At 32.5% G+C, this 13,470-nt stretch overlaps 1 protein-coding gene across 2 annotated transcripts in view; it reads right to left on the minus strand.

The window, feature by feature from the left end:
- Positions 1–771: 771 nt before the first annotated feature.
- The window catches only part of LOC110454703 (stimulated by retinoic acid gene 6 protein-like), a 34,282-nt gene continuing 21,583 nt past the window's right edge, over positions 772–13,470 (minus strand). For both annotated transcript variants that reach the window (XM_021504354.1, XM_021504355.1), the window contains exons 14-18: positions 12,409–12,523; positions 11,403–11,504; positions 8,726–8,889; positions 6,833–7,027; positions 772–4,964 (exon numbers count right to left, since the gene is read on the minus strand). In XM_021504354.1, coding sequence (XP_021360029.1) covers positions 4,780–4,964; positions 6,833–7,027; positions 8,726–8,889; positions 11,403–11,504; positions 12,409–12,523 — 761 coding nt within the window. In that variant the 3' untranslated portion in view covers positions 772–4,779. The remainder of the gene's footprint in view (positions 4,965–6,832; positions 7,028–8,725; positions 8,890–11,402; positions 11,505–12,408; positions 12,524–13,470) is intronic.

Consider the following 13,470-nt stretch of genomic DNA (forward strand, 5'->3'; position numbering starts at 1 on the left):
ATATTCACGTTAATTGTTTAAAAAGCATTATTTTCATACGTTTTTTTCCATATTTCATTTGACTATCGTTGTATAACAGATGATTTTTCGGGACCAGATAAAAAAAGATATGCTTAACAAAACATATATGTATATGCATGAAGGATACATGTAGAAGTTATTGTCTTTGTGGAGACACGTTGACTGGATGCTTGTGATAATTATATCATATATAAATATAAATCATATAAAAAGAAAAAAATCTTAACAATGCGTCTTTTGCGCTTTCATCTCATCAAGGAGATTTTCCAGTGTTTACTTGAAGCAGATATTATGACGTCATACACGATGATGTAACGTTATAGTTCGCTGTAGCGACGTCCGTTATATGCCTACCCGCCATAGCGACATCACAACAATAGAAATACATAATGATGGTCTCTATTAGTTTAGGATTAAGTTTTACTATTAGTTATAATTTATTTGATATAGTTTATGTATCAATTAATGAAATTAATGTCATTTGTTGAGGTCGTAAAGGGTGATTGAAATCGGAACGTTATATTTATGAAATATTGAGACCCATCATTGTTCCTGTTTACAATGTTGTAGAGCGTACAATATACATTTGTCTTACCAGATTGCTCGATATCGCAGACAAATCACGTGTGCAGGACTGTTTCTAACGCAAACCGATTTTAAGGTACTATATTTCTGTCCCATAATTCGAGATCTGCATGTTTCGGGGCATTGTTATCGCCGGCGACAAAATAAGGCAAACACAAGTGATTAGATAAAGCATAATATGTGAACAGGTAATGCTGTTTATTTTATGATTTTAAAAAGATTATCATTGAACAGATCTACATTCACGAAAAATCACGAAAGCATACCAATTTTTTTCTTCAGGAATTCAAGTCTAGGAGCTAATTCTGCGTATTTCTAATATTCTTTCAGGCATTTTCAGTGTGACTTAATTGTCACAAACATAACCACATATAATTCATTTTCACTATACATGGATATGAAACACATGTTAGTTTGAACACACATATTGTCAAAGGTGTTAACATACTTATATATATAAATATATATACAAGCATATGTAAAAAAATATCAATTCACAAAATTTGTATAAGTAGCAATGGAATTTATGTTCATTCTTGAATTATAACGTTATTGTTACCATAGGCGCTAATATTTTTTAAAAAGTAAGAAGTTTACTTTAATTTTAAAATGCCCTGAATAAAAAATAATTTTATAATTTATATTACACTACATGGATATCGCTGAACATGTTTATTTGTAAAGAGTATTTTCTTATGTCACCGGGAATGTAAAAAGTACATTTCCAATTTAACACATTCACCGACATCCTGGTATATCTCGCAATGACGTCCTGAGTGGCAGAGTTACTTCCCTTGTCAACTAACCCTAACTTGGTGAAGAACGCTTTGTAGTTGTAAATCAGCTGAAACGTCCCCTGCTCTCAGTTATATACCCTCCTCCTTTCTCACATAGATGTCTTCCTCCAGGCAGTAGAATGAGGTATATGCATCAACCGGTAGAAAGGGTAAACATGTATTAAAACAGATCTATTTAATATTTATGCCTTTTGGTCTCGCCAGTATGGAGGTCAATTCAGTTCGTTCAGTTGAGTGTGAAAATGTGAATCCAAAATATCGTAAAAAAAAAACACATTTTCATCACCGTTTTGAAAATCAAAATTACAAAACATTCGATGTATCCTGCTAATAGCAATTAGACACGTCAACTAAACAGTGACAAAAATAAGGCGTACCAAATCCTTTTAACAGTTGACTCACTATGTAAAAGGCACATATCATACACACATTATAATGATAATATCATTGCAATGCAATGTATATTCAAGTAGTTACCATTTAATTTCCACTCTGAAATATTGATAAAACACTCTATTAATTGTTTCTCGTTGTAAAGGTTGTTTACATCACATATCACAGTATTACATTAAAACGTCATTACACAAGGTTATATATTACGCATGTTGCCCAATTCCTTTAGAATTTGTTTAAGATGCAATATTCAATAAAGAAATTGTGACATAAAATGAAAACTGGAATTTGAAAACCTAGATAGACGAAGTACATTATATAATCCGTTTGTTCGTATTTAAGTACATATTATTCAACTATTTGAACAAACATGTTGTTAATAAAAATAAATCGTGCAGAGAATATCATCCACATCGTGTTTGTTTCTAGCTAGCCTAAGCACAGATCAGCACAGATTAGCAAGGCCAGTTCCTTTGACAAGGTAACCCAGTTAATTACTGTTAAACAGTTATCATGTGCTTTCCGCACCTACTTTTACATGATTATTACTATAAACAATCTAATAAAGTCGAGCAAATGTGACCTTGAGCATATGGCATTCTAGAAAATTCTGGTTTTGCCTAACTTTAAATTTTTAGAGTGTAGTTATATATTTAAGGTGTTGTTTAGCTAAATACACAGTACATACTATACCTGTAGCTAAAATACAAAAAAGACATTTACCAGTGTCAGTTTCATTTAATAGTATCAACTGAGATACTACTGTTAACGGTTTACTCTAATAAAAAGAATCTAAAATCAAGATTTAAACTCCTCGTCAACACCCAAGAACAAACTATAATTTTGCTTCAATACGCAAAGTCAAAATAGAAATTATAAATCGATTAAAAAGACAATGAAACGACATGGAAGACGAACGAACCACCGCAAAAAAAAAATCAAAAAATCACACTCCACGCTGGATAAATTATCTGTCAGATTGTCAGATAAAAAGAAGACATACGAAACGCATTTGATCAGTAAATGATATGTAGAAAAATCCTAGTCAATCACTTATAAGTTTACTGAATTTAAACAAATGTTTTAATCGCAAATATACATTGCAGAGAGTTCATACTATTCCCAAATAGACTTACATTCTAGGTATGAGCAAACTTAGACATAAAAAGGGACCCACATCTACTAATTATCATCAATAATAGTATTTGGCAATAAGTCTCCTAGGAAACGTCAAGAAAACATTGGTAGAGGAAAATTAAGAAAATGAGGAAAATATGAGAATATGAATGGTGAACGTATACATAAAAATAAAAACGGCAAAGGCAATAAGTCCCCAAACTCCTTTGAGGAGTTAAAATTTTACCAAACGTTCCAGACTGATAACACAATACGAAGCACACGCATAACCCTTCAAATAACAAAACAACATACCGATTCATATGTAACATACATGTACAGTAGTTGTCATCATGTATGGTAGTTTCCAATTTTGTATCATACTTATTCATTTTCATCATACCAAATCAGTCTAAGCATACAGTTTTAATTACAGCTCATATTTAATATAACCGTTTCATTTTAGCACTCGACTTAAATTTTAACATATGATTTGTTTACCATATAAACAATATTAATACTGAACTACAAACTCTGGTTAATTTTACTCGTATGAAGAATATTATAAATAAACCCGTCTTTATATATTATAGAATCACAGTTCAGGAAAGCGAGTGGCGTGAATCGATCATGATTGACGGCCATATTAAAACGTTACTTTAGTAAAATAAGCAAAAATGTGAACACTACATTTTCACTTGTACAAAATGTACGAGGGAAATCTGTTTCTTGAATTTAAGGATACAATGTAACATATCTTAACTGTCAAAATCGAAAATAGCCGCCTGTTGTGCATTTTGTTATTATTCTTTCAGATTCAAAAAATAAACATGCACAACTACAGACCAAAAGGAACCTACAAATCAAATCTGTACGTGCTATAAAATTGCGACAACAAACGTTTTTTGTCAAAATCAAAGATGGTAGCTTGTCGGCCATTTTTTTTATCCGATCAGCAACAAAGGTAAACATACACAACTAAAGATTAAAGGAAACCTACACATAGAATTTGATTATGATTCTCTAAGTTCTTTTTGAGAAAGAGCGGTAACAAACATTCATCGTCAAAATCTAAGATGACCGTCTGTCGGCTATTTAATTTACCCGATCAATCTCAAAATTAACATTCACCACTACAGACCTGAAGGAACTTGCATATTAAATTCGAGAGTGATCCTCAAGTACTTTCTAAGAAATTCAAACATTAACTGTCAAAATCAAAAATGGCCGCCTGTCGTCCAGTTGTTTTATCTGATCTGTGTCAAAAGTTTAGGTGCACAACTAAAGACTTAGGGGTACATGCACTTCTATATACATTTGAGAAAGATCGCTTCTGTACATTATGAGAAAAAGCGTTAACAAGAATTGTTTAAGGACGGACGACGGACGGACCACGGAAAACGAAAGAAGGGCGATTTGAACAGTTCACTATCTGAAGATATGGATTAAAACAGGAATGTAGTGATAGGGAGGTTGAATGAGGCGGATTAGCTTCAGTTTAATTATAAACAAGCATTGGTACAAAACAGAGGAAAAGTAATATGTCATACAAATACTGTGAACATGTAAATGAGTAAAATCATATGAAAACTATCTTAAAAATATCTATAAAAAGGAATCAATGCATCGAACAACGGTTCCCGGGCATAATATCCTAATGTAAATATTCTTTGTAAAAAGATATGTCGATTAAATATATAGTAAAGTAAATGGTTTGTGTATAAACTTATTAATCAAGTTCATATGTAGGGACATAACACACCTATCAAAACTTGTATACATAAACTTCTTTGAAATGTGGAAAATATGTGTTTCACAATTACCATTTGACGCTGAACTTAAACTTAAACAAATTTGTCATGATTTGTTACACCATATCTTCTTTGCTCGTTGGTTTGTTCAACTCTCCGAGCAGCTCCAGACTTCTCAAAATATCAAACTTCCTACGCACCAGCAGCTCTGGGTTCCGGATCAGTGTGTAAGCTACTTGCCACCGAAACAAAGCTTGTCTGGACCTGCGTTGGGCGGTCATATTGTCAACTGTCGGAACAGCTGGAAATACATCACACAAAGGTCAATGAGGTAAAAAGGAACATTAAGTTAGTAAAAAAAAACAGAATTATAACACAATGTAAATTGTATGACTTTGTTTCCTTTGCAATGATACCAAACAATATCGTTGCAACACCTATTTATACGCTATTTCCATTGTTGTTTACCTTCGTAATTTCGGGTTAAAAGTCCATACAATAGCTAAGTTCATTGGAATACGGGTGGTGAAAAGGAAATAGTACCTATTGAACTCAGGCTGACAATGAACAGACACTTCAAAATCGATAGAGAAACAACCCATTCATGATGACGACCTGATACACCAAATATTGCACCCGATATAGTTTTTCATTGCAAATGAAGGAAAGTGTGTAGGTCAAGAACGATCCAAGATAATAAATAATTGTAGGTAATCAAATCTAGTAGGTCGAAAATATCTTTATAACGTCCATAACATTTCTTCAGCCTAGAAATAAATATGTTCAGGTCCGAAACCCTGGCTTGGTGTTGGACTCTATCTGCCCTATAAAATGTTTCTTAACAATGGTAATGTCTCTGACAAGAAAACATATGCATTACATACTTACTAATACGGGTTTTTTGTATCAGTATCAGCCCCCGCCGTATCACACCCCAAAACCTGTATCAGCCCGCAAAACCCGTATCACATCCCTTTTGGAAACTTTCTTTTTTGTTTTGTGTTTTGTTTTTGTTTTTAGATAATACGATAGTAGCTTATTAATTATTATTTGAAAAATAGATAATAAGATAGTAGCTTTTATTAGTAAGTATGTAATAAACAGAATAAAACATGCCTTTTTCCATATCACCCCCAGTATCAACCCTCGACCGATATCAGCCCTCGGGCATTCGGCCCTTGGGCTGATATTGCAGTCTCGGGTTGATACTGGGTGTGATATGGAAAAAGGCATGTATTATTCTCTATATAACGACATTTGATATCAATGTTACATGACTTCTATAAACGTTTCCTAAATATGAAATTCTACTCAGGCATGAAATACATATTTTCAGAAAGAGCAAAAGTATCAGTAAAATATTTGTACTGAAACGTTGTAAATATGGTATAATGTATGTCGACAACATGTGAGATGAGTCCTACACTCAATGTGTTATCGAATCTAAATAAAGTCTATTATTATTATTATTATTATTATTAAACGTCTTTATATTTATTTTCCTTTTTCAATCTCCATATTTAAACATCATAACATCAATACATAAGAGACATTGTATTACTTCCCCGGTAAAAGTTCTCAACGTAAATGTATCAATTCCCCATCATAACAAAACATTATTGAAAATGCAATTATATCTCCATGATAGTTTCCAAGCGTCATTGTAAATGTATCATTTCCAAATCATAACCTCCAAACATAAGCGTAAATGCATCATTTCCCCAATATAGTTTCTAACTCTAATATAAATGTATCAATTTCCTATAATTACATATATATTACATGTTTATATCAATTCCAAATTATAACCTACATACAGTATTGTGAATGCATTATTTCCTTATTATAATTTCTAAGCAAAAGTGTTAATGTATTTATAGCATATCTAGGTGTAAAAACATCATTTCATCGTTGTAAGCCACCTAACGAAATTGAAAATGCCTTAGTTTCCCATGAAAGCTCCATACCTAAATTGAAAATATAGTATTTCCCCATTTGTAAGCTTCATTCCAAAAACGTAAATTACACTTCCGTTTTAATAATTTCAAAAATAAACAAGAGTTACATTTCGTCTATCATGTGTTTACATTATTTCTACGCGTAAGGTTAATTGTAATCATCGAAAAACTAGCTTTCGATTCACATATATACAAATAGATTTATACTCACTTTTTTCAGTCATCGGAATATATTTCACTGCTGCTGGGGATTCTTGGACTTTTCTTCCTGCTCTAGTAACAGTTGTCCCGGCACCCAGTTCCTTTGTAGTCAGTGTTTCTATTTTCAGCATTTTGACGAAAGTTATTGCAACTGGGTTCGTATGAGCACTCTCAACGTATATAAAACCACAATATGCAGCGAAACCTACAAAAGCATATCATCATTATTTATAAACAGATTTGTCTACCTTCAATCAACATTGAGGACAGTAGAGACCGTTAAGTTAATTTGATTAACATCTAAATAAGATCAGTGTCTGCATTGATGTCAGACTTATCTGTGTGATGTTTGGTTACTGCGAAACAAAATATTTGCCTGGGGCCAACATTTTGTGGTTTCCAGACGAAACACTATTTCGTGTGTACATGCGTTTGTAAATTACGAGTTCCCACTCAAACGGAGAATTGTTTTTATTGAAACTTGTTATCACTTCGTTGATCTATGAACTCGTAGATGAAGATAACCGACTTAATCAACAAACTAACCACCCAACCAACGTTAGTGATTACACAGTACCTCTAAACGTTTCTAGAACGATCACACACCCCCGACTGATGCTACCGATATTCAAAACCAAACTTGGTACAACGTCTCGTGTAAAATGTACCGATTTCACATACTGTAGACGACTTATTTTCCAGATACTTAAAATTCAGATTTTTTTAAAAAGTTTTATTGAATTAGTTAAGAAAATCGAAGTGCCGAGTACACTCAGTGATGCTGTGTATGAAGGATTCAAATAATGGAATAAAGGAGGTGGTATATCAGTACAGAATGCATATGGCAGTAAATGATAAAGAACATGTTGTTGAGTAAGGGTCATAATAGTCCATCCCTTCATCATAATTTTCGATATAAATATATATAACAAGTAGAGTATTGCTAAAACAATTGAAACTTGTCTGATATTATGGTCCTTAATTAGTGTTTCAAATCAATGGAAATCCTTCACGGAATGAAGTTGCTACAGCGTAGACAATGATCTTTATTAAAATAGTAACAGTGACCTTGACCAGACAACCCTGCGAACCAATTATGGGAAAGTACATTTAATTACGATTAAATAAAAATAAACAAACTGCTATATATATAATATAAATAAATAATTATGATAGTATTATTACAATTTGTATTATCATGATTAATTATACAAAAAAATAAAACGAGATTGTATTATTTCCAGTGCGTCTAATCACGGACTTATGCAATTCCCTTGTGTATCTCTTCTTCTCTCGATATTGTAACAAAGGTTAAAGACCTATATAATTATTCAGTTTCTGGTAAATGAGAATAATATGTATATACGGTTTTAGTTTTTGATGTTCAATATGCTATATTCACGAAGCTATCTACAAACTCGTTAGGCACAGCTGCTGACGGCTACTTTAGTATAAGTCAACATTCTCTTTCATTTGGAAATGTTCCAATGAGACAAAGAAAACACGAAGCCTACTTTATCACGGATAGTTATCAAACAGTCGTTCAACTAGTCGCGAGCATAAAAGTACGCAATAATGGACCAGGGGAGAAAACTCTTACACACACTTTCGAGTAATTGAATACGAGGCGTAATAAGTTGAACTATATAGTTCGGAACTTTCACTGATTACAAAACGCCATTGTTAAAGATCTTTACATACTTTTTTTGATATTTTTGTCTTATACAGATATATTGTACCATATTATAGCATTGATCATATCATGAAATAATGAACACATTATCTAAAGATCTTTCGCGGAAGAAGATAAAGTGTTTTGATTTGCCCAGGCTTGGCGAGGACCGCCATGAATGCTGTGCACAGCATCCAAAAATATGTATGTTTCATAGTATATTGTGTATACCTGGATCAAACCACTGGAAACGTCTTGGCAACGTGCTGTGATCCAGACGGGGGAGGAAGAAAGCCCCTATTAGTATGGCCTTTAGGATCCTCAACAGACAAGAAACCAGTCCCAGGAATATATTGTAGAAGAACATGAAATACACCGTTATGAAGAACAGACGTCTGAAATGGCAAAAAAGAGATCTTCAAGTAAAAACGGGGTCCAAATAGGCATTTTATAGAAAATAGCCATTTTTTTAATTCCTATATCAAATAATCGATTGAAAATTAAAAAAAAAGGATGTTTTCAAAGAATAAACATGAAATGATCAAAAACAACATAAACCTCACAGGGAAATGGAAAAAGAAAAAAGAATTTAATAAAAAGCACACAGGTCCCTTTAAGACAAGAAAGTAGGGCTATAGTGTATTTCTTTTTCAAATGTAATGTTGTGGTAACTACCATTTGCATTTCTCTTTTACATGTTAATAACCCATATACATGTATCATAACCCATATACAGGTATTATAACCCATATACAGGTATCATAACTCATATACACGTATCATAACCCATATACATGTATCATAGCTCATATACATGTATCATAACCCATATACCCGTATCATAACTCATATACATGTATCATAACCAATATACATGTATCATAACCAATATACATGTATCATAACTCATATACACGTATCATAACCCATATACATGTATCATAACTCATATACAGGTATCATAACTCATATACACGTATCATAACCCATATACATGTATCATAACCTATATACATGTATCATAACCCAAACACATGTATCACAACCCATATACATGTATCATAACCCATATAAATGTATCATAACTCATATACATGTATCGTAACTCATATACATGTATCATAACCCATATACAGGTATTATAACCCATATACAGGTATCATAACTCATATACACGTATCATAACCCATATACATGTATCATAACCAAGATACATGTATCATAACTCATATACATGTATCGTAACTCATATACATGTATCATAACCCATAGACATGTATCATAACTCATATACATGTAGCATAACCCATATACATGTATCATAACCAATATATATGTATCATAACTCATATACATGTATCATGACTCATATACATGTATCATAACCCATAGACATGTATCATAACTCATATACATGTAGCATAACCCATATACATGTATCATAACTCATATACATGTATCATAACAAATATACATGTATCATAACCCATATACAGGTATCATAACTCATATACATGTATCATGACTCATATACATGTATCATAACCCATATAGATGTATCATAACCCATATACATGTATCACAACCCATATACATGTATCATAACCCATCTACATGTATCATAACTCATATACATGTATTATAACTCATATACATGTATCATAACCCATAGACATGTATCATAACTCATATACATGTATCGTAACTCATATACATGTATCATAACCCATAGACATGTATCATAACTCATATACATGTAGCATAACCCATATACATGTATCATAACCTATATACATGTATATAGGTTATGATACATGTATATGGGTTATTAACATGTATATGGGTTATTAACATGTATATGGGTTATGATACATGTATCATAACCCATATACATGAATCATAACTCATATACATGTATCATAACTCATATACATGTATCATAACCCATATACATGTATCATAACCTATATACATGTATCATAACCCAAATACATGTATCACAACCCATATACATGTATCATAACCCATATACATGTATCATAACCCATATACATGTATCAAAAATGAATATCGAGAACAGAAACATATATTACAGATATAAGAATACCATAATATCTAAGGGAATTCAAAAACGGTCACAATGCATTCGATTGTGATGAGTTTTTATTCTTCCTTGTTTCTGACAATAGAATCATTTATACTAGTATGGCAATTATTTATTCAGTGCTTATAAATATTTATAGTTATTTTATGTGATATTTAAATTTCTTGTACTTTTGCTTTCCCTTATTAGTATACTTTCGGGGTTATGCTATACTGAACGCTAAGGAATGAGACACATTAACATACCGCCTCAATCCTACATTTATACATCACACACGCATACATGAACGACATCCATGAAGCCATGTCCTTAACTCACCTTGATGCTAATTGAACGTGAACCCCAATAAACCAAACTAAACTAAACATTTGCGTTCGTCATAAATGACGAATAATGCAAACAGCTATGTTCATATAACCTTATACAGTGATGTTAAAAGAAACGCGAAACAAAGTCCTTATTGTCAAATGCAAAAGGTCGGTTTACAAAATCAAATTAAAACGACAAATTCGGTCTTTGCGTATTGCAGAGTTATCTTCTCTTGGGAACAGATATTGATTGTTACGTCATTGGTCTGTGTGAGAAAATTACGTCGTTTTCTCAAAAATTGATGACGTTTCTCTCATAAACAAGTGACGTAACAATCAATACCTGCTCCCAAGAGAAGATAACTCTGCAATACGCAAAGACGGAATACATAATCTACTGTAACATTTTCTGCCAAAATTCATTTTGTGCCTACAAAGCTTCGAATATGTCACGAGATCTGTCTTAATAGAAATTAAGCAATGCAATGAAACTTACCTGTTGTTTAAAGCCATAAATTCACCTCCCTTCTGTAAAAATGCGCATCTTGCCATTAACAGCTGCGCGAAATTTACAACCAACGTTGTCAATAGAACAGGCCTGATGTAAATTGAACAAAAATGTTAGCCATATTGAGGCAAAGAAGAAAGATATAGGTATAGCTAATACACAGAATATCGCAACCGGCAGGAATTGTGTTAAAATTGAAAGATGAATTCATCATGGACCTCAATTTATTTTGTCTGTCTTACAAGCCGATATTCATCAATAACAAAATAGGCAATATTTCATTTTTTTTCCAAACGTTTTAACATATGTATGTCCATTACACAATCGTTAAAAAGAGTATTTGATCATGTTTCGGTGATAAGTAGCATTTTCTGCACCACCGTTCCACCCTTGCAGAGACAAAAGTCTAAAAATAGAGCCAGAATTGAAGTTTATGTAAAACAAATCCCAATAGTTCTTAATTATATAAATGCATGAGCAATATAACATTTAACAATGCTTAGTGATATTCCGTCTTTGCGTATTGCAGAGCTATCTTCACTTGAGAGCAGGTATTGATTGCTATGTCATTTGGTTGTGAGATTAACGTCATCAAGTTTTGAGAAAACGAGGTAATTTTCTCACACAAACCAATGACGTAACAATCAATACCTGCTCTCAAGAGAAGATAACTCTGTAATACGCATAGACGGAATAAAGTCATCACCATGACCCCCAATAACTATTGTACAACATGAAATGTTCATGGTATATAAACATTCGTGGTTTTTTCGGTTGCTACATGTATGAACCACGAAAAAACCCCCGACACATTTAATTAATAAACTTGACTGCTGTTTGTTTGTATTGGGTATTCATAAAAGTGTGGATTACGAAACGACAAAAATTGTTTCAAACCATTAAAGAAAGTATTCACGAACATTTCAAATTATACGGTGGATTGTAGATATTACAATTGGATATGCTCCATAGGTTTAGGCAGAATAGAACTTACCATATTGCATGTAGCTTTTCAATAAACCAACCCCCAAGTCCGAACTGGAACAATACGACAACTGTTGCTATCACTATTGATACCACAGCCAGCACAATCATCTGTACAAAGAAACCTGTAACACAGAGTGATATCGTATGATTTAGTATCATTTAGTACTACAGCCTGTACGGTACAGAACTTGCTATAATACGCATACACTTTTAGAATACGAGAGACATTGTTATTATTGGTACAAATTTCCAATATATATATCGGAAATGTTGGGAAATCACAAATGACATTATCTATAGTACAAATACCCTGTGATTTACGGAAAACTGAATGATGGTAGTATAATAAACATATATGGTTTGTACAAATACCGTTAAAATATAGAGAAAAGCAGTGATATACAATTTAGCAACTTGGAAACTGTATAGGAAATTATTGTATTCAAGCATGAATGAGTGAATTATTCTAGGATTATTTTAAGCATTTTTAATTTTCAATCGTTGTCTGTACTTGATGATCCCTGTCAAAATGCACTGTGGTTTTTCCTATATACAGTTACCGCCCCTAAACGCCAATTTGGATATGACTGTAGCACAGTTGGTCCACGACACTTCCATTGACCTGTTAGTTCAATCGGTTCGAGCGATTATATATCAATCGTATGTAAAGGGTTAGAATTTCGGTCTAGACCCGCTGCGGTTTTTTTTACACTCGGAACACTATTGTTGATTGTATTGTTTATATTTATTTTTTAACTTCATATAATCCCCGGAAGGTGTGGTTTTCTTTTCATAAATGATTTATCAAAGCTATAGCAATGTCTGAATAAAATAATTTTCCAATGCGTAGGTACAGTTATTGGCAGTGGGACAGAGCTGCTTTATATCAGATGTCTGTCTGCATTCTAAATAGAATTACGGGATGCTATTTATATAATCTGTACGTTTTGTTAAAAAGTATGTTTTAATGTTAATAGATCGTTCGAAAAAAACTATTGATATAGTCAAATGTCAGACAGTTAAAATTCTGGTGAAAAGTTAAATTAATAATGTATGCAAGTCTTTTTTG

This window comes from Mizuhopecten yessoensis, unplaced genomic scaffold (assembly GCF_002113885.1).
Source record: "Mizuhopecten yessoensis strain PY_sf001 unplaced genomic scaffold, ASM211388v2 scaffold8035, whole genome shotgun sequence".
Lineage (NCBI taxonomy): Eukaryota > Metazoa > Mollusca > Bivalvia > Pectinida > Pectinidae > Mizuhopecten > Mizuhopecten yessoensis.